Consider the following 23,018-nt stretch of genomic DNA (forward strand, 5'->3'; position numbering starts at 1 on the left):
TTCGCATAACATGGCAAACACATTGGAGTGAACAAACAGACAACAAGTTACACGTAATGAAACCACACTTAGGACCGTACACCTCCGATACACGCAACAGATACATAGAAGTCGCCTTGGCTAGATTACGGATAGGGCACACGCACGCAACGCACTCGCACCTGCTCACTGGATCTCCAAGACCTCTGTGCAGCAGGTGCGGAGGGGCGCCATCCGTGATCCACATCCTCATACAATGTAAGGCACTCGACATTACACGACGAAAACACTTCCCACAACTACACACAAGACATATTCCACCACACCCGTCATACTTCTTAGGAGACGGTGCCGTGTTTTCTGTTCAGCGCACCTTTGAGTTCCTATCAGAAGTTCACTTTTTACAACTCATCTCATACCACCCATAGTTTTACTCACACCAGCCACCTTATTTATTCTTAAACCACTCTTGTCCTTCACCCTGGCCCTTTACACCAGCCGTACTCATAGTTTTTTTTTAACTGATTTTATTTCGTGTTCTCTTCTCATCAAATAACTTTGTGTTTGGAGCTCTTTGCCCGTGTCGGCCTTGCGCCAATAAAATCAAACCATCATCATCACCATTATTGTGGAAATTCCATGCGGTATGCGTTTGACATGTTCCCTAATATATTTGTATATTTGTTATTTTTTGTTTTTCCAAATTTAGTTCCCCCAACTATCTCAATTTACTTTATTCCAACGATCACATTTGTAACTTTTGCGAAAACTGCATTTTTGTGGGATTGCCGGGCGTTACACGCTCCGCGCTGTGGGGGTACTCGGTAAAAAAATGCCACGTATTAAAAAAAGCAGGAGTCCTGCATTTCGCTCATGCCACCAGATACAACAGGTCACCCCGTACATATTTATAAATTATTACAACCTTCAAACTACATCCTGTATTCTTGGCTTCTTTTAATATTAGGTATAAATTAGTTATTTAGATTGCCTTAAACTGTGGTCATGCGTCCTCTCAATACGTATTATGATCGTCTGTTTCGCTCCTGGCAGGCGAAGCAGACGCAATAGCTAGAGATGTAAAAGTGATTTAGCCGCGTTGTGTTCATTTGTTTTGTCCAAGCATATATAAATAAAACTCTAGGCAAAGCGTATAACACGAAGTAAGTCGTCAAGCACGAGCGCAACGCAATATGAAATTGCATAATGGTTCAAATGGCAAATAAATACCGGCTTGCGGAGTCGTCATGCATGTTGCCTCATTGCACCTGTCAATGCATGCTTCAAGGGGTAACCACACGCAGCGAGGGCGACGAGCAACGCAAAAGTCGTAACGCAATGGGTACAGCGAACGGATAGTGTGGGCGACAACGGCAATCCGCATACACAGGCCCCCGGGACCCTCGCTCGCTTTTTGACGGCCAGAAGCAGCCCACAAGCGGGCGAAAGTGACGATACAGTGAACTGTAACGACCAGCGACGACGACGGAGGACATTGGCTGCAGTATATTAATTTTTAAATGCATAGCATTTTAGTAACTCACAATGTCACGCGGCGTTCGGCCTAGTCCGCAGCCAGGCCACTACACTATAAAAGAAACAACAGTTTCCGGCGCCCGGATTCGAACCCATGACGCCGCGGGCGGAACGGCAAGTGCCGGGCGCACTACCGATTGAGCCACGCAACCAACACGGATTTCGATGCACCGATAGCGCCTTATATCCTTCACTCATTTATGGTTTGTTTCGAAAGCGCCATAAGTTGTCACGCGCCTCCGCAAGATGGCGACACAGGTTCCGCGATCGAGACTATGATCGAGAGACCCGCCATAAGTTGTCACGCGCCTCCGCAAGATGGCGACACAGGTCCCGCGATCGAGACTATGATCGAGAGACCAGCAGCGCTGGTCGCGTCTCGTGCTGCCGGGACGCCCCGCTGTAGCCCACCGCAAATTTGATGACGTGCAGCGTGTAACAAGAAAACCAACAACCAATACGTAATCCATACGACTTGCCGGCGCACCCCCTCGGAAATGCTGTGCATTTGATCGTGCCCCTCGCGAGGGGGATGTTTCGCTACTGTTTGTAGTTCCGGTGAAGTTTAGAAGTTTCCAGTTCCCATCGATATATATATATCGATGGGAACTGGAAAAAAATCAAAGCCCCTTTTTTGGGGTCGACGCTCTTAAATTCGTCCACAGCAGTAGTCCCCTCGGGAAGGAATAGCAGTAGAAGTAATGTAGTGAGTTGGGAAGTCAGTCAGTACAAGTGCACCTTCAAAAAAAAGTGAAAAACTGCAGAAGAAGAAACGATGATTGCTTGGCGAATGGGAGAGTGCGAGGTACCGGCTTGCCTCTCTGCACGTGTCATCTGCTTTATTACTGTTTCTGCTTCCAAGACAAGGTCGAGGGCTGCAGTTTTTTTGCCAAGGGATTACGTGCGCCCCTTAACAGTTTTCCCTGATATATCTGTTGTCATAAAGGGTTAACAGAGCACAAACACGACGACACACAAGAAAGAGAAGACAGGACGAGCGCTGATTCCTTTAAGTTAACCCTTTATGATGCTACACTAACTAGCCCACCAAGCCATCCTCGTGAATATCTGTTGTTATTTGTATCTGTACAAAACGGAACTAGTCTACTGTACTGTCCTCCAAAACTGACAACTCTACTGTCCTCAAAAACTTACCACTGAACTTCCTTCGTATTGATGGCACGTTTGGTTGTGAAAAGCAGGGCAAAGAAAAGTATGGCAATATCCACGTTTTGGAGCCATTTTTACTTATACGGGTTTTCTTGCTTTTTGCGTAGGATTGTAAAACAACGTAATTAGCTTTTCCTTTTTTTGTTGTTTTCCGTCTAAACAAAGATTTAAAAAAAAACTGGCGCATTTGATGCCGCGTGGCTGAGTTCCGGCTGAGTTCCGGGGCGCAACTTATGTGTCAGGCCGGCAAACTTATTTTAACCAGCTGGTGATCAAACGTGGATCAAAATGTCGATACAAGGACGTTCCCGATTTCCCTCTACATTAGAAAAATGGCCGTGGGGAAGGGAGATCGAGGCCACTTGTAGTCAGCAGCAAACCGCTTAGCCACTGAGCAGCTCCTGCGGTCACAGTTGTCAAGTATTAACAGTTTGCAGGTGTCGGACCTTTTAAACAAATTATGAAACGCAAACATTTTGCACACATTGGGCGTGGGCTTTCGCTGTGGCACAGTGGAGCACTCCTGTATCTTGATTGCTCCAATAAAGTCGCAGCTAGGGAAGTGCATAGTCGTTTTATATCCCCTGCAATTCCGAGAATGACATTTTGTTTGGTCAGCTTGTACTACCCTCCCGCTTCAAGCAGGAACAGAGCATTACTACATTGGTGCTCATTCATCTCCCCTGTTGTTACATAGACCATGATATTGTTCAATTGTCTGGAGGTGAAAGTGCGCGAGTGGGTACGAAGTTGATGGTACGTGAACGAAAAAAAGGCCTGAATTGCATTGACTGTGCAATATCAACAACACAGGGTCGAACGGTTTCGGCATGAACCGGTAACCGTTATTTGTTTCTTCGGGTCAGTTCCGGTTCGGGTTCAGCCTGCTCAAAAAATAACTGTTTGGGTTAGGGTCCAGTTCCCGCAAAAATACCGGTTGAGTTCCGGTTTTCTGTTCGGTTCGGTTCGGGTTCGACACCCTTTTTTGCTTGTCGCTGTCGCCCACACTCCTAGCTGTTTGTTGTACCTATTGAGTTACGTTTTCCGCGTTGCTTGTTGCGGTCGCTGCATGTGGTCACCTTTTCATCCTGAGAAACATCGGGCTAACGCATCAACATGCGCCAAGTTCTGATCCCATCGTTATTTCAGCAAATCTGTGATAGCTATTGAATGCCAGAAACTGGCGTTCCGGAAATGAAAAACCATGCCGAACACAGAACTAAAACAAGGACTTCAGAGCCGACAAGTCTAATCCCTAGCCCTTAACACTAGCCACTTGCTGCCAATCCGATTTTCCGGGTTCCCAAAAATGCCACGGCTGCGTGCGATTGCAGCGACAGTTTCCACTTTAGGTAATATTGAGAAACTCTACGACGTGGACCACGCACGTGAAACTAAAACTGCCTAGTGACCCGTCCCCGCCCGCCCGACTCGGACGTGGGCCGCGAACCAGCGTGGCCCGGCGGTGGTCCACGGGAACTGGTTACGTGCTTTCATGTGACGCATGGGCCACTGTCGAAAAGAGTAAATTTATTCCGCAAAATGTACCGGCCATAAACAACGTTCCCTCTTGTCGGAAGCACCGATTGATTTACGTGCTCATAAAAGCGGCTTTCGGAGCGGGATGTCCGGCAACGCTCGCACTTTTGCCGTCGGTCAACATTGGTTTTATCCGCAACTTTACGAATGCGCTTGGCCACGTCTTGTTCTTCGCTTACATTCGAAGTTCCGGCGCATGTGTCGCAGATTTTGCACGCCAAATGCAAGCGAGGAAGCGACCTGCACGCGACCGACGATTTCGGTCTGGCAGTCGCTCCAACAAGCGGGCTCGCAGTAATAAGCTCGGCTCGCAATTTCTGTGCCGCCTGTTCTGCTTTCCTTCGAGTTGCATGTCATACTACAGACCGACGTCTGCATACTACGTACCGGCATCTACTACATACCGACATCATCCGCGGCCGGACAGCAAGCCTCCAATACCGGCGGTTTGGATACAACGAACTTTGTGTCGGCACTGACCGACCTGGGCTCGAATATGTACTCGTCTACTTTGGTAGCCGTAGAGTGCAATGAGGATGGCTACGGACGCATCTTTGTATTGATCTGTACTTCAGTGTCGGTATGCCCCCACACCCTCCCAGTAGGCGGCGGCGGTGAGCGATCCGGACCCGGTTGGTCAGGAAGCTCCTCGCGGTGCGTGGAGCGGAAGTGGTGGCCTCACCGGGGTGTCCAGCACCTCTCCGTAGGCTGCACGGCCTGCGAGGAACGCAATAAATTCATTCATTCATTCATTCATTCATTCATTCATTCATTCATTTTGCGTGGATGCTGCAGCTGGTTTTCCCATGACCGAATGCGCCACTCGTGCCCGCCGGCTCCTGCCCACCCGCCGCTACTGCGGCACCCGGGGCAACGAGGACGCCACCGTCTTCAATGGGGCATGCAACGTCCTCGCCCGCATGGTGCAGACGATGCACCGAGACCCCCTGGTTTTGAGTGGCCTGCCGCTGCGACCGCTGCCTGCACGCATCAGCAGGGACGCCCGCTGCTCCGCGTGCGGCTCGACTGTTGCAACGCGGCGGTGCACCGTCACGGGCGCAGGAACTCCGCTGCATGTGCGCACTGTTTGCCGCCAGATACGCTGGAGCATCTTCCCCCACCACGCGGCGCCAAGAGCAGAGCCCCAGCGTCGAGGCCTTCCCTGCGCAGGCATCCTTTGTTTCCGAAGGAGCCACTCAACCTGGGGCGTGCTGCAGTTCCACTTGCAGACGACCGGCCTCACTCAGCGGCTGTAGCCCGTACATTCTGTTTCCTTATCCATTTGCTCTATCCTTCCAATCTCCACTGCACCTTTCCCCTGCGCTGGGAGAGCCTCATTCTTCCCCTCAAAGCGCAAACATCAGTCTCATAGCATCCTCGATAAACCGCACCGGTGCACACTGGGGCACACCGGTGCGCCTTTTCATCCTCGATAAACCGCACCGGTGTGCACCGTCCGTCCTCGATAAACGGGGGCGCACCGTCGCGGGGCAATTATTGGTTGCACCGCCGTGCACCGAGAGAGTCGATGGTGCGCCGGGGTTGAATCCCGAGATGCATCGCGGACGACGGCAGCGAAGCGGCTTCCTCCGCCGTCTGCTGCAGCGACGGCGCATCGACGCACGCGTGTCGAGGCGGAAGGAGCTGTATATTGTTGCTGGAAAGGATGACTTACTTGCGAATTCATCGGGCAACGATGCGACATGCTCCGTACGGGCGGTAACAACGGCCAGAGATTATAAATAAGGACGCGAACTTCGTCAGCCAGTTGGGGATTGGAATTCGTTTCGTTCGATAGAATTATCATGAACTGTCACTGGAGTGTCTAGACTATATGAAGACCTGCTTGTTTTGCTGTAACGGAAGGGCAGACCAAAACAGGCACTCGCATTACGGCTCAAACGAAGATGAGAAGCAGCTTGTAAGTAGCTGTTCAGTGGAAGCGTTGGCGGTACGTTGTTCCGCATGCTTGACGGATTTAAGTTGTGCGTACATATAATCATTGGCCTTCAATAAATATCAGTTTCTAATAGCACGGCGTGTCTTTACAGTGCTGTATTGCCACTTCTGAACGTTTTTATCAGGGTGTCGAACCGAAACCGAACCGAACAGGAAACCGGAACTCAACCGGTATTTTTGCCGGAACTGAACCCTAACCCAAACCGTTATTTTTTGAGCACGCTGAACCCAAACCGGAACTGAACAGAAGAAGCAAATAACGGTTACCGGTTCATGCCGAAACGGCTCGACCCTCTGTTGTTGATATTGCACAGTCAATGCAATTCAGTCCTTTTTTTCGTTCACGTACCATCAACTTCGTACCCACTCGCGCACTTTCACCTCCAGACAATTGAACGCTATCATGATCTATGTAACAACAGGGGAGATGAATGAGCACCAATCTATTAATGCTCTGTTCCTGCTTGAAGCGGGAGGGTAGTACAAGCTGACCAAACAAAATGTCATTCTCGGAATTGCAGGGGATATAAAACGACTATGCACTTCCCTAGCTGCGACTTTATTGAAGCAATCAGGCTACAGGAGTGCTCCACTGTGCCACAGCAAAAGCCCACACCCAATGTGTGCAAACTTTTTGCGTTTCATAATTTGTTTAAAAGGTCCGACACCTGCAAACTGTTAATACTTGACAACTGTGACCGCAGGAGCTGCTCAGTGGCTAAGCCGTTTGCTGCTGACCACAAGTGGCCTCGATCTCCCTTCCCCACGGCCATTTTTCTGAAGTAGAGGGAAATCGGGAACGTCCGTGTATCGACATTTTGATCCACGTTTGATCACCAGCTGGTTAAAATAAGTCTGCCGGCCTGACACATAAGCTGCGCCCCGGAACTCAGCCGGAACTCAGCCACGCGGCATCAAATGCGCCAGGTTTTTTTTTTTAAATCTTTGTTTAGACGGAAAACAACAAAAAAAGGAAAAGCTAATTACGTTGTTTTAAAATCCTACGCAAAAAGCAAGAAAACCCGTATAAGTAAAAATGGCTCCAAAACGTGGATATTGCCATACTTTTCTTTGCTTGCTTTTCACAACCAAACGTGCCATCAATACGAAGGAAGTTCAGTGGTAAGTTTTTGAGGACAGTACAGTTGTCATTTTTTGAGGACAGTAGAGTTGTCAGTTTTGGAGGACAGTACAGTAGACTAGTTCCGTTTTGTACAGATACAAATAACAACAGATATTCACGAGGATGGCTTGGTGGGCTAGTTAGTGTAGCATCATAAAGGGTTAACTTAAAGGAATCAGCGCTCGTCCTGTCTTCTCTTTCTTGTGTGTCGTCGTGTTTGTGCTCTGTTAACCCTTTATGACAACAGATATATCAGGGAAAACTGTTAAGGGGCGCACGTAATCCCTTGGCAAAAAAACTGCAGCCCTCGACCTTGTCTTGGAAGCAGAAACAGTAATAAAGCAGATGACACGTGCAGAGAGGCAAGCCGGTACCTCGCACTCTCCCATTCGCCAAGCAATCATCGTTTCTTCTTCTGCAGTTTTTCACTTTTTTTTGAAGGTGCACTTGTACTGACTGACTTCCCAACTCACTACATTACTTCTACTGCTATTCCTTCCCGAGGGGACTACTGCTGTGGACGAATTTAAGAGCGTCGACCCCAAAAAGTCCCATCGCATGCTCCGCGCGTCAAATTTCACTTTCATTTTGTAACAGCATAATCTATTCGAAGATTCCGCAATGTAGCACACAGAACGATGGCTGGGGGTCAGGCGGTACGATGACGTACTGATTGTAATGCACACATCCGGTATAGCTATCGCAAAAGGAATTGCAGGGGTCGGAGCTATAATCCAGTGACTGAGCGTTAACTAAAGCCTACTTTTTAACAAAAGCGTGGCAAACACATTCTATAAGGTGACAGCTAACAAATTATTCAGGGTGACCAAATAATCTAATTCATTGGTAGTATTTATGTGCCCGTTGAACGATTTTTCTGTTTTGTTACAAATATAAAATACTGCGCCATTGGTATTAGGCGCTGGTATTTGAACGCGCCAGTACGCAGGACTAAATTTAAGCCTTCAGGTTTATCGTGATAGGTGATTCCATAGCGACGATTGCGATTTCAACAAAAACGGAAAGGGCAGAAAATACATCCCACCGTCGTTGCGGTGGCATTATGAATAGCCGGTAGGACAACATAAAGTCTGGGCGAGAAAGTAAGTGGTAAATCGTCGCCACTTCATCTGTTTTTCTAATATCTCGTAATTGTTTAAAGTTTGCTTTGCAATTGCGCCACTGCCCTTGGGGAACAGCAGAATTTTGATTTTTTTTGTATTTTGATTTGACTGTCGTTTTAAACTACTAAATGTTTTTTTCTAATTTCATTGATAATTCAACTCATCGAACCGGTTCGCGAACCGGCTCAAGCTCCCGAAGCGGTTTGCGAACTGGTTGGGTATGTGATTTTGTCGAACCGGAACTGAACCGGAATGAAATGATTGAGCCTGAACCAGAACCGGTATTTTTTTCGGGTTTTTATGAGTTGATTTCCTAGATTAAGAGTTGGCGCTTGGGTAGAACCGCCCCGTTTGTCCTCGATCAACGCCCTGTGCCGGTACGCACCGTCGTAGGGCACTGTACATCGCACCGGTTTTGGGGGCAACACCTGTGCGTGTTTATCGAGGACGCTATCAGAGAGGAGCAGTTGGCTTCCTTACCGGACAGCGGAGGGCGCGCTGGTGTCGGAGAACGTCGCTCCTTCCCCGCCCCACGAGCAGCTGAACAGGACATCGAGGCTCCAAACAAGTGTCACGAAGAACAGGAACGTGTTCGCTAACAGCGGAACTTGGCGCAGGCCGCGAATGTATGCTGAGAATGCTGGGGCCAAGAAGCGACAAAGAAACACGGCGAGCATGAGTTCTATTATTCTCACAAGCTGCGAGTGAAGCAGAAATGCCACATTTCATTTCGTCTCAACCCAGCTTTACATGACTCGTATGCCAACTTTAACTCCTGACATTAATGACCATGTAGTCGTACCGTGGGGTCCGCAAAGTTCATTTGTGAGTGCATGAATGTGTCTGTAGATAGTTTTTAAACACACGTCAGTTTGTTAGAGGTATTTTTACGACACAGCGAGACAAAATCTTTCAAAAAAGTTACAAGCGCATTGACCTTGCACGTGAAGGGTCCAACGGCGCCTTTTCACAGGATCCGCGAAGGCTGCTTCAGCACATGCCCCGTGGAGAGGACTCTAATCAAGCTTGCTACCATTGTGCCACGCAGCACCGCTGAGATGCAGATTTCCTGCGAACATTTCCCTACTGTATGAGGCGGAGGAGTCCGTGGAATGCCCGGAAGCGAAGAAAGAAGAGAAGCGAAGTAAACGAGGTGCCGCCCCGTCTCTCACACGACAAGCGCGCGAGAGCGAGCAGTGATTTCGCCTAACCTGTTCCGGCCAGATCTATTCGCGGCCACGTGCCAGGTCGAGGACTCCCTTTCCGCCCTTTCTCATCCCATGCACAGCAGCGAGAAAGGCCTGTGGTCTTTAACTCCAGTGCGTCCGGCGCCTCGCCCTTCAGTCTCCCGGTGGTTCTTCACAAAAGCGTCCGCATCGCACCGGAGGCGCTTGTTTGGCTTTTGGGGCCAGGCTGTGGACAGACATCGCGCTAGCTCCTATCCTGCTTGCTTATCCGCCCACCCGGGCAACCAGTGACGGTTACAACGAGGCACGCAGCGTGGCGTAGAGGGCACCAGCCATGAATTTTCCCACACTTGCAAACGATGCCTCAAGGGGCCCTGCAACCAGGATGGTGCAGTCGGTTTGTCTGCTATGCCACGGCTTCTTCTCGCAGGTCATCTGCTGCGAACGCACATCCGTCGCGTGCAGAAGTGGTTAACAGTCGAGAGGTTTGCATTTCGTGAGGTCCCCACCACGCGAAGGCAGATTGAGGTGAAGTTAACGAGCTGAGTGAATGATGTCGATGCTTTTCACATGAACCCCAGCCGATGAGCTGAGTGAGGCCGGGGCGGGAAGTGAGGTTGGATAGAGGTCAAAAATCAGGGCACTTACTTTTCTTAAAATGCCGTGAGGATTGCGCGGAACGACGACACAAAGAGGAGACAACAGGACGAGCGCAACTAGCAACTTATTTGTGCTCATCCTGTTGTCTCCTCTTTGTGTCGTCGTTTCGCGCAATCCTATGATCATGGCGTTCCAAGTATCAGACAAACTAGCCCGTCAACAAATCTTGCTGCAGTTACTTTTCCGATGTGCAAAAAAGCGAAAATGTGCCCTCACGGATATTAATCCGTAACTACGTATTTGTCCCGGCATTCAGATAAGCCTAAATGTAATCGCCGCAATTGAAGCGCAGTTGAAGTAAAAGTAAGTGCTTTGTCCTATCGTTTCTTGCATTTGTGCCCTCGTCTGCGTGAGCTGGTAACCCTTTTAATACGAAGTGAAAAGTGAGAAAAAATTCTTCACCTGTAATGTTCGCGTTTTAGAGCGAATATTTCTCCGGGGCTTTACGCCGCTTTTCAAGCTTTATATTTTTGTTTTCTAAAAGCTGCCACCAGAAGTGGGATTGTGTTAGAAGTCCGCTCGAACATCCCAGCTGAGGACAGTAAAAGCAAGATTCAGGTGTGAAGAGGGGGTGAGAGTGCAAGTACGCGTGCTTCAGCATATACGTGTGGAAGGTCGGAATTTTAAATACGTGTAAGCACACTCGCTTATTATATAGATTTCATAGGACTTGTCTGCTGGCTAGTTGGTCCATGACAGTGTAAGGAATAAAACCGCACGAAAAAAAGAGGCTGAAGACGAGAGGGGGAAAGGAAGAGCGCAGCTTCAACATTACCTTTGCATGAAACGACAACAAAAAAGATTTATACTTCCCACCGGTTCCACTCGCAAGCCTGTCAATAGCCGCACCCCCCCGTTTCAGCGGAACCAAAATTACATGTCAAACAAATACAGGAATCAAATCGATAAAGCGCGGCTAACAAAACGGAAAGCACCAGATTTCACATTCAGCCTAGAGACTAAACAAAGCACTTAAAATCAACACGCGTCATTTCTAAGACTAACAGAGTCAGCAGGACATCAGATAAACTACTACAGCCATAGCAAGGGTGAAAAAATTAGCACGCTGAACAAAACGGAGTGTAGGTTTACAAAACTTCAACAATTAAAAGCTATACACGCCGATGAAGAAGGAAATTCTTACGACGCCCTTTTAATATATGACTCTATAAAATGTTATTTATGTGGGTAGCAGGCTGATGGAAAGCGGGCTGACGCAATCGTATTGTCTTTAAACTTGTAGGCTTCGATTATTTCTCCCTCTGATTGATCTTTAGAACGCGCCAAGAATCTGCAAGTTTCCGAACACAGACGCCGGTTTCGCAATACATAGCCAGATGCCCTCCGAATTTGTTTTTGACAGAAAGTGTATGCTAGCCCGGTCCGCTGAATCATATGCCGGTTTTGTCAATGTGCATACACCTTTCCACAGCTCGAAGGAATCTTGTAAACCACGCCTGAAGCGCGCTTCGTGTACGGTTTTTGGTGTCGTTTTTTTACACGCATTCTTTTTTCGTCCAGACGTTAATAGAGAGGTTTAGCTGACCGTTTTCGACTGTTCGTTATGGTATCGGGAGCCCGCTCGGCGATACCAGAGTCAATGTCATTCGCGGCCAAGCACGCCACGCCTGCGCAGTGGTGCTTGCGCTTGCTTTCGGAGCGGAGCGGACCCTCAAAAACGGTCAGATAAAACTCTCGAATGAGTATCCTGTTGATATCTTACACGGCACTGCGAAAAACACCCTAACGTTGCACCGGCTTTTTAGATTTTTACGTTTGTAATGTTGTGCGAGACCCTGTGTATGTGCCGCATGACGAGCGGAATCCTAATTTTACCTTCAGTACCGCTCCTTTTTGTCAGATGCTCGCTTGGGTTTCTGCAGAAGTGATTCGCATAACTACTGATAAAGAACGAAGGGTAACCTGCTTTCGGCCTGTTTACGCCGACCTAAACTGTACAGAGCGATTCGTAACGATGCGCCTTTTTACCAAGCAATGTGCCTTGTCGTATTGCAAAAGTCGTTGTTTCATTCTTGCCTCTTATTTCTAGCAGTTGTGACTATCTGTGACGCTGAGATTTGAATGAAGTACTGTAGACGGTTGCTTTGAGGAATCTCAGGAGTAAACTGCAGTCCAACAGAGGCAGAAGTAAAATAAAATTCGCAGTTTCGTTCTTCATGTCATTCTCTTGACTTTGTCTTCGTCTTTCACGGTTTTATTAATTAGGGACCCATTGTCGACATCCTACGTTCACCGTGAACTTTGAAATGTGTGGCCTTCAGTTTTGATGACGTGCTTCCGGCTGACGAAGTTGCTGTGTGCGCTATAGTCATTTTGACGTTTCATGACGTTTACTGGCTCCAGTTGTAGCTTCTCTAATGAAGTCATAAGTCATAGCTGTCAATAAAAAAACTAGACGAAATGCAGCAGACATGACAATGAAGGCCTGTCATTGCTATTCAAAAACAATATAACTTGTAAGTCACGCCCTCTCTGTGATTGGTTGAGACGGCGTGACGTAATATAAACAGTTGGCGGGAGCGTTTACGTCACACATTGGCAACTTCACCTTGCGTAAAGTGACGTGATATTACGTAACAGCTTGCAAATTGCGGCTGCTGTCACCGTGGAATGCGGCAAAAACTTTCACCGACCTTCTGCGCTGTGCAAACCCGTGAATTTGCAGCAGGCACAGTGTCGCGCGACGCGCAGTTTAAATTTGTTTTTTGGCGAAAGAAACAATCGTTTTACTTTTTTCAAGTTAGCGATAAGGGAGCATAAAAATAACGTCCCGTGTATTCTTTTTATGTGTGGCAATAAAAAAACGATTACTTGTTTGGCGTAGCACAAGCAGCAACTTAAGAGGGAAGTACTTGCTTCTCTATTACAAAGAACCCAAGGCATAGCATTTGCCCAAAGTCCCCCTAGTAAACTGGTGGGTCACATGGTCGAATTCAGGAGAAAAATAACAAAGACGATTGACTGTTTTATTCGCTATTGCGTTGATTGAGTTCGAGCTCGACGAATGATAAAATCGGCGGCATCAGTACGCTCTTCCGTTATCAGCCCTAACGTTTCGCTGTCCTTACCGTGTCATACAACCGATGGTCACGGCCGTCTTTTAAATGCAGAGCATTTCTTTAACTCACGATGTCACCCGGCGTTGTCGGCGTGCCTCGGCGTCCGCAACAGCCGTTCCAGGTGCGCCCTCTCTCCCACTCCTCCTCTCCCGCATCACGCTACCCTCCTCGCTCTCAACAACAGGTCCGCACCCCTACCCCTACACTATATAAAAAAATAATATACTTACCGGCGCCTGGTTTCGATCCCACGACCCTGCGGGCGGAACGCAAGGTACATGGTGCTCTACCCACTGCGCCACAAAGCCGACACAGAATGGAAGGCTACGAACGACCTTATATCCTTGACTCATTCAAACTACGTCAAGAAGCTGCTGATACAACGCATTCACTACCACCAACTCCCCAAACACTAAACGTTAACGCAATTCACCCACCCCCTATGCGACGCATTTACTCGAGTCCCCCTCGCGGGGAGATGGACCCTTTTTTTTAAGCAAAGCAGCAAACGGTAGCCGGGCGATGGTGACGGCCGGGAAGGTGATAACGCTACAAAACTTGCATTGAAGCGCGGAGCTCAACTACTCTATGTTGCTGAAGCGATTGACATAAACAGACACGGCAAAAGTGATTACGTGGTGTTATTTAGCTTGACACGCGCCTGTCGTTCGCTTTCGGATGAACGTTGCTCGAACTCTTTGTGGTGTTCCTGCGAATTTTAACCTTAAAATGGTTTTTGCCATCCTCAGCTGTCATCTGAATTTTTATAAGACATGCCAAGTGGTTTTATATTTCTTATGGCCAATATTTTGTAGCTTCGTTTTGAGCTTTATAAACTATGAGTAAAATTGCACTGCATGTCATCATAGCTATACGTGCACACGATACCGATTGCTTACATTTCGTTTGCGCAAAAAAACATGTCGAATTCACTGCGAATTTATGAAGTCGAGAATAGGGCCTTTGCTCTGTAATATACACGTGGCATAAATAGAACTGTAGCCTTTAATAATATTCCTTGTTCGTCCCATGTCGTTTTAACTGGAATTAACACTTATTTTTCTGTATATAAAAATATAACACTTTTATGCAGCAAAGCAATCTGTGGCTAGTTTTTTAAACATTTTTGCGTCCTCTGACAGGCTTGCGTCAGCAGAGAGTTTGGTATCATGCGGAAAAACCTAGTTTTCTGCTGAATGCTCTGTACCTCAGTTTAGTGCAGGTGTCTCTTTAAAAAAGTACTCAAATTGACCGCTAGCACGACTCCATGACGATTCCTGGTTTGATTTATCAGTTAGTTGACAGCGAAGCTGTAAACGTGTCAGAATTACCATGTACTGTCCATACATAGACGTCTACGGAGGAAGGATGGTTACAGAAAATGGCTCTAAATCTTGTTTTATCGACGCTATGGCGAAACAAATAATATGACAATGATCCGGTAAGACGACTCTAGCATAACGGTGAGTTTAATTTGAATTTTACATTTAGGTCGATCACAGTGAAGTTGTGAATCATGTTGAATTTCTGCCTTCTGTCAACATGTGTTCTTCTACGGGATGGAAGCGGATCCCATGTACGCCAGAATACAACTTTAGCGCTTCTAAGTCTCATTCAGATAATGGGCTAGAAAGTACGCTCAAACGCCAATTAAAGACTAACGTGTTCTGTTGGCTGCGTCCCGCTTCTCTGGGCATCCTTCTTCACAAAGCGGAAGAGTATCGAATTTTTCCAAGAACGCCCCCACCGAACTTGTATTCGTGATAATTTGGTGAGCAAGCTTCCAGTAACAATTCCCGTCAAACTATGGAGTTCTATCACCAACACGCGTAAATACGATGGCCGCTCACACTGTAGTGACGTACGCCACATCTCATTTCGTTGCAAACAAGAGGGCACCTCGTCCCTCGCGGAAAAGGAGAGGCAGTACATGAAGGAAAAAAGAACTTTAAAAATTCACATATAACCCTATTAAAACAATAACTTCTAGCAGATGTCAAAATAGACTAAGCTCCGTACATCGCGCTATCGGCAGTAAAATATTTATCGGCAGTTCTTGTTTGGCATCGCACGCTTCACGGCTGTGGCAGCCGCCGTTGCGACCGGCCTTTCTAGAAATAAGTGACTCTCCATTTCTCCCACATTTAACGGGTCCAAAATGCGGCGACTCCTGGGCTACCTGATAAATATTAATAGCTCTAAGGCTGAGTCTGACCCGCCTCGGTGGATCGGTGGTTATGACGTTGTGCTGCGAGCACAAGGACGTGAGTTCGATTCCAGGCCGCGGCGGCCGCTTTTCTGATGAAGGCGAAAAAGCAAAAACACCCGTGTGTTGGAGATTTCGGGGCACGTTGAAGATCCCCATGTGGTCAAAGTTAATTCGGGGCCCTCCACTACGGCGCGTCGCGTCGGCGTGTTAAACCATAGAATCAATAAGGCGGAGTCTGGGCGCAGCACGAGCAAGACAGCTCACTAATTTCCTGGTAATACAGCCCACCTCCTGGACGCACTACTATTGCGGTATACTCCGATTACAAGTGCACGCAGTGGAATTTCTTCATTTCGAACGGGTCGCATCAGTCCACAATTCGACGAGGACATTCGCACCAGCGAAGTCACGACGACGACAAGTATTCGGGGCCTCGTCTGTTCCCCTCGTCCCCAACGTTCCCGCAAACCCACGGCGCCCCCGTACACCCTCGCCTGCGCATGCCACTGCCGCGTTCTCTTGGAAGAAAGCTTGGAATTATGTTGGGCTGGGACGATGTTAAAGACGATAGCCTTTCTTTACCTACTTCAAGGCAAATATTTTGGTCTGTCTGTATGTCTGTCCGTCAGACTGTCTGTGTCATAATTCATGCGCACGACAAAAACTTGAAATGATTCTGGAACGAGATGTTTATATAGGCGAAACACTTTCAAACGGCTAAATTTGGTACCAGCTATCGTACTTTCGGACATTGCTGAGCAAAAAGAAAACATTAAGCATACTTGAGACAAGACATCCATACATAACTGACATTAGCATTACTCCTTTGATTTAAAATGCATGGATGCTTCATTTCTGCGATAGCAAATAAAACATACGCCTTTAAATAAATGTCTTGACCTCAAATTAGAAAAAGCGCTCACCGCGCCCCTTGTGGCAGCGTTCCAAGTTCCACAGTGACAAATGCTTCCAGTAGATGGCGCCAGCAGTAGGACGCAGAAAAATCGAACTGAGGTGAGCAAACCTGTACTGAATTTATCATGGCTGGAGTGAAACTGGAGGGGAAGAGCTCGTGAGGTGGGCGGGTAAGTGAAGAGAGGCAGTAATGTGACTGGGGCAGCAACAGCACTATCGTCTTTCCTCGACATTTGTAGCAAAGTGACCAGATAAGCGGCCATTGTTTTTCGCCTGTTGAGATTAATTGGTTAGGTATTATTATCAAGTGGAAACGAATTACTGCCGACATCGACAGGGTTGTCATTATATTTTTTATTCATGTTTGTTTGAGGTGTTCTATATGCTCAGGGGGAACATGGTTTCTCGGTGAGCGCGTTTTTTTTTTTTTTGCGTTTTGCATCTACCCATTCTTGGGACTCGAGAAGACTCGGAATTTGGATAAATTAATAAAAATAGGAATAAAATAAGGAGAGGATGGGGTGGAGATGAGAGGATGTTTTGTGTTCGTGCCTTCGGAGAGCCCCAGGGAAGACCCTGGGGACGACGCTTGGAAGACCCGTTGTCTCCCTCACCGGCTATCACAACATCTGTGAAGGTGTTCTTAGGAGCGAATACTTTGGTAGCGCCATGCGCAAAGGGATTTTGGTGGTTGTGACTGCGGCTATAAATTTTGCCATTTCAGCAACGCAGAAAAGAACCATTCGGGCTCCCGTGACGAGCGTTGCTGAGCCCAAGTCTTGTGAGCTCGCCTGCGCGTTGCTACTCATGTACTACCACTACTCTCGTATCACCAAGTATTAAACAGTTAAATTGTGCTCTCGGCTCTTTGTCGTCCGGAACACATGTCATGTAGCACTCCTGCTCGCCGCTCGTTCACCACGTTACCACTACACGAGGGAAGCGAGGGAGCTCGCCTCCAGAATTTGATGCAAAAGCGTGAGGCCCCGGTGTGTGTGTGCATTGGTTTCTCTTCGAAGAACGAGTCGTTCCGTAGCGCTAGAGATTCGCGTGCGCGCAGTTTGACACATTTCTTGGAGGAACAATCTTCATTCGCAGAAGGTTGCAGAAAATGTCAAAGTGTTCGGGGCGAGGCACAACTCCGTCATCCGAGCAACCATGCGTAGTACATCTGTCGCTCTTCCCACAGTGATTATTGATGCGGAAGAATGTTTTACTCGTACGGACAAAAATGCGCTCTCGTGGCCAAGAGATCGCCCACAAAATGTCTCACACATTATGGAAGACGGTTTAAAGAGCGAAAAACAAATTCAAGAATGCTTGCAGTGAAGCGGGATATTTCTGGACACCACCCATTAGCCAATTAAAGTTATTCCGGTACGAATAAAATTCAGTGCATTTCGTTCTGGCGATTGCACCTTCGGCTTCCGAGTGGCGGACAAGCGTAGGACCAAGACACCACAACCACTCGGTGTCTAGCTGGGTGGACGAGAGAAACTAATAAACTAATAATAAACACGTAGGCATGCACGAGTAACTGGAACATAATAGTGGGAGAAGTAGCAGTCAGGGTAGTATAAGGCACGTTTCGAATAAACAACTCCTTTGCTTGGGGATGCGAACGCGGCTATTAGCGGGAACAAGCACACAAAGAAGCAAAGCGAAAGGGGAGATCATATTGAGCAGACAAGTTCAGCAAAATGGCGCTGAAGGCTTCCCAGTCATATGGAGTGTTTAAATTTCTGCGATAGTTTTAAGTTTTTTTTTTTTTTTTTTCAAGAGAAACCGTTAAACGGTCAAATAATTCGATTATGCCTCACAGATAACTGTGTCAAACATGAGGTCGGCAAAATGGTAGAAACAAATTGTTTCTTTTATTCCGCAAACGCTTTGCTGTCTTGTTTCTGCTGAACGGTATTTTGGTCTCATTATCGTGTTTTCTTCTCTTGCAGCGGCTATCAACGTTCATCAGCGTCACTATAAGCCTTCTCGTTGGGGCAGTCATACTAAGTGAGTACACAAACCTGCTATTCTTTATAAACCTAATAGCGGTAGGCTCAGGACGAACAAACAGCGAAGCTACAGCGAAAGCTGGGCCAGTTGGTACATGTTGCATAGTTAGGAAGTGTACAAGGAACGAGGGCGAGATAGAAGTTGAAGTTGAAGTGGACGTTCTTTATTCCAGTCAAGTACAATGGCTGAGAAGGCGGGGAAAAAAGCCGCTGTACTCGCGGCTTGACGAAGCGCCCACCCCCCACGACACAATCAGCAGAGAAGAGGCGGGGAAAAAATACAAAATACAAAATGCAAGCAAACAAGAAGCAAGCAAACTACAACAAAAAAGAAAAGAAAATGCAAGCGCAATAAAATATTTGTTTAAACCAATTACGTCAAGTGGGGGTATTCATGCTGTATTGTAAAAACATACAAACATTTTCCGGAGGGTACCGTAAGACGTAGAGCGAATGGATAAATCGTCAAAATCATATTTGTTTAGCGCTAAAGGCAAAGTGTACGGTAGAGTCTGGAGACCGTAATTAGTGCGCGCAGGTTTTATGTGCCAGTGTTCATGGTGTCGTGCGTAATGGGAAATTAAGTTCTCGTGAAAGCTAGCGCTGTCAGACAGTAAAGTAACATTGCTTTGCATCTGAGTTTTGTATAGTTGGAGAAGGCGAAAGTCGTAAAGATTATTGACGTTAATAACGTGGTATTTAGAAAACAAGGGACTGGAAGATGATAAAGGCGGAACATGAGGAATTTCCCGCTTTTGTAATACTAAAAGTTTGTGCATATTTCTGGCAGTTGTGTTCCCACAAACTAAATCACAGTAGTTGAGATGGGACTGAAATAGTGCATGGTAAATAAAAAGTTTAGCTTCTGTTGGCAGCATTCATTGCACCTTACGAAGAATACCTACTACACGCGGAAGTCGTCTCTGGATTTGCGCAAAATGGCTGTCCCAGAGCATAAATTTGTTGAACCGTACCCCTAAGCTTTTAACAACGTTAGCTATTTCAATTACATGGTTCCCAAGTTTGACGTGATCAACCATGTTGTACTTTACGTGTTTAGCTCTAAAAAAATATTGCCGTGTAATTTACTAAAAGGTTAGCATCAGTACCCGAAAGAAATGAGCTGGTGTCATATGACATACTGAACTTCGTTATCTATTTGAACTAAATCATTTATATATATATATATATATATATATATATATATATATATATATATATATATATATATATATATATATATATATATATATATATATATATATATAAAAAGCAACACACGGGGTTCCCTGAGGAACCCCGTGTTTTATAGTAGAATAACCTGATCGATGATACTGGAGGCGATTATTTAAATAGCTGCTAAACATTTCAAGGGGTTCATTCCTAATACCATATACAGACAGTTTCTGAAGGAGAGTGGAATTATTAATCCTTTCAAAAGCTTTCGAGAAGTCAACAAATATGCCAAACGTAATATTTTTACGTTGTTTATTACTGATAATTATTTCCTTTTGAAGAATTAATGCCAACTCTGTGGAGGCTCTAGGCCTGAAACCAAATTGCTTAGACGCTATTACATTGTATTTATCAAAGAAATTGGAAAGGCACCGGAATAATAATTTTTCGAGACCTTTAGAAAACAACGGAAGAATAGACAGAGGCCTATAATTATTTATAACATCATTAGCACCGCCTTTGCGAAGAACAATGACTTTCGCCTTTTCTATTTCCCTCGAAAAGACACCAGAAGCCAAGGATAATTTTTAAATATGAGTTAAGATGGGACATATTATATCTAATACATACTTAATGGGTTTGATCTTAAGGTTGAAAGCGTCATCACTGTTGCTATTTTTTTAAATCTCTATATACTGACAGTACTTCGGCCTAATCAGAGGGTGATAAAAATATACTGTTACTTAAATGTTCATTCAAATATTGCAACGCACTAGAATCATGGGTACTATCAATAAGCGTTGAAAAATAATTATTAAATTTATCTGCAAGATCATTTCCGGAATATGTATTTCCGTCAATCAGTAGGGTGTCCAGACTATTGGATTTTGACGGTGTAAGAGTTCATTTAGTTGACGCCAGACTTTGCTTGAGTCAGTTGTACCTTCAAATATATTAAAATAGTGGTTCTTTTTCGCCTTCATTAAACAAGAGTTCAACTTTTTCGAAAAGATTTGAAAACAGAGAAGGTTGTAGGGTCCCGATCCCGTAAGAATGTTTGATAATGCCTGTTTTTCATTGAGGTCATTTTAAGTATGCGGGAGGTAACCCATGGCTTCCGTGCTTGCTTAGGCCGCTTTACTTTTTGATACGGAAAAGAATCTTTGGAAAGGCACACAAAGATATTCATAAAAGTATCAAATGCCTGTAGTAGTAAGTAAGTGAAGTAAGTGAATAAATTGACTTATAGTGAATAAATTGACATGTAGTAAGTGAATAAATTGACTTCCAGTTGAAGTTCGTAACCTTGGTTCGGAATAGATCTAGTCTGTGAAGTGATACATCGATTCTTAAACGTCTTCTCTTTGTTGAAATGTTTATATTCATGATTGGGGGTGCACCTTAAAAACACAGGTAGGTGGTCACTGAGCACACTGCTTATAACGCCACCAGACAGGGAATGAGCTGAACTATTGGTTATCAGTAAATCCAGAATTGTTGCGCTAGTAGGGGTTATGCGGGTAGGTATCTGTACGACATTCACAACCGAGAACTTCGCGGCGACTTCGCATTCATGTCAATATTGAAACCACCGCCAATAAATAAACGAAAGGAACGCAAAGTGCTTGTTTGTACTCCCTCTGTCGGTACCTCGTTCCTACCGAACAAAGAGCGTCCTTGCTCGCTGATACGCCAGTGACCCGTTGCTGGTCACAAATTCTTAAAAATGCGACAAACAGCGCGCAAAAGACAGGACGTAGAGTAGAAGACAAATTTTTAACATGCGCCAACCGGCCCACTTGCTCCCTGTTCTAAGAAACAAATTCGCTGGGGAGCTACACGATAATAAAAATTTCAACGACCTGCGCGAAACAAGCTTGATCAGAGTGAAGTTCTCTACTTTTCTTGTCGGCCATTGCCATGCCTCAGTCTGGCAGCCGCTTCTAGGAAAGCCGCTACTGCACGGATTTCAAGGTGTCGGGGCTACTGTGATGGGCGAGGTGTTATGTCCCTGCAGTTCCACCGAGGTGTGGTAAATGGGAAAAAAGAAAACTTTGTGCAGTTGGCCCTGTACTTTATCTTTCGTATTTGGTTACTATGAGTCCGTCTTTACGATACGTAATAGGGTGGGCGCAAATATTTTGTCTTTTGTAATTCCTGTAAAGTTTTTAGGTATACAATGTAGAAGTTGCCATCTATGCTTCCTAAACAGTTCTCTAAAAGGTTGCACGCCCATTGATGCTTTTATTTGTGCGATGTTTACCCCCCAGTATAATCCTTGAACATCAATCATCAATCATGATTCGGTATTGCTTTAATTTTGTCTGTTAAATATTCCTGATTAGAGCACCATGCTACACATGCTAAACATATTCTAGAATGGGTCTAACCGGTAAAAATACGCGGCCTTTTATCCCAGGTGAAGGAGCAGTATGTAGGGTCCAATTGAATAAATTAAATACGTTTACTGCTTTATTTGCGGTATTGTCAATGTGCTAGTTGAAAATCAGGTGCACATTGAGTGTGACGCCACGATAGATATTTCAAATCAGATACTTCTTTTAGAGCTTTACGTCCAGGATGGTAGGAAAAATCGACAATTTTTTATATTCTACTAAAGAAGACGCAGTAACACTTCGTTGTTTTCCATCCCAGTTGCCAGGTGTGGCACCAAGAGTTCATGATGTTAAAATCCCCTTGCAGGGTGGACACATCATTTTACTCGCTCACTGTGCGGTAGATGACGCAACTTCCTGCGAAAAGCCTGATGCAGGAGGCAAATGTAGTTGAAATGTGATTAATATCAACCAAGAATGATAGTGGCCTCAGAACCGATGCTTGCGGTACTCCGGACGTCACGTCTTCAGTTCCCCATATTTCGCCTCCTACGACAACACATTGTTTTCTATTCCGAGTCTACTCAACTCAAATTCAAACATTATTATCAATATCTAAGGCTCTAAATTTTTGCGTCAGTATTGTGTGTGAACAGCTGTCAAATTCCTTAGGGGAATGAATAAAGATAGCTGCAGTAAAAATGATGCGTAATAATTCCATTATGTCGGTTCCACAGAAGAGCCCCTGGCGAAATTAATATAGATTAGGATATAAAATCAACTTTTTAGGTTCTTTGTAATGTTGCAGTAAAGGTTTGGCTCGATGTTTCTGATGCTTCCACGTTGATCTGCTGGTGCTTGATGGTGCGGCACTGTTGACACGACGACGACCGTTGGTGAGGGTTTTTACAACTGTATATTTAAGCAGAAGACATATACAGAATATTTGCAGACTGAAAGATAGAGTTATGAAGTAAAAAATAAAGTGAGAGTCTGAGCTACAACTTTGTTGC

General features: G+C 45.9%; 1 protein-coding gene across 1 annotated transcript in view; it reads left to right on the forward strand.

Annotated features, from left to right (window-relative positions):
- LOC144168734 (dual oxidase maturation factor 1-like) overlaps window positions 1-23,018 on the forward strand; it is a 408,321-nt gene that overhangs the window by 271,015 nt on the left and 114,288 nt on the right. The window contains exon 2 of the mRNA XM_077697681.1: window positions 18,434-18,491. Within this exon, the coding sequence (XP_077553807.1) occupies window positions 18,434-18,491 (58 nt within the window). The remainder of the gene's footprint in view (window positions 1-18,433; window positions 18,492-23,018) is intronic.

Source organism: Haemaphysalis longicornis, unplaced genomic scaffold (assembly GCF_048455015.1).
Source record: "Haemaphysalis longicornis isolate Haplotype H1 unplaced genomic scaffold, Haemaphysalis longicornis Haplotype H1 scaffold_2, whole genome shotgun sequence".
NCBI classification, from domain to species: Eukaryota; Metazoa; Arthropoda; class Arachnida; order Ixodida; family Ixodidae; genus Haemaphysalis; species Haemaphysalis longicornis.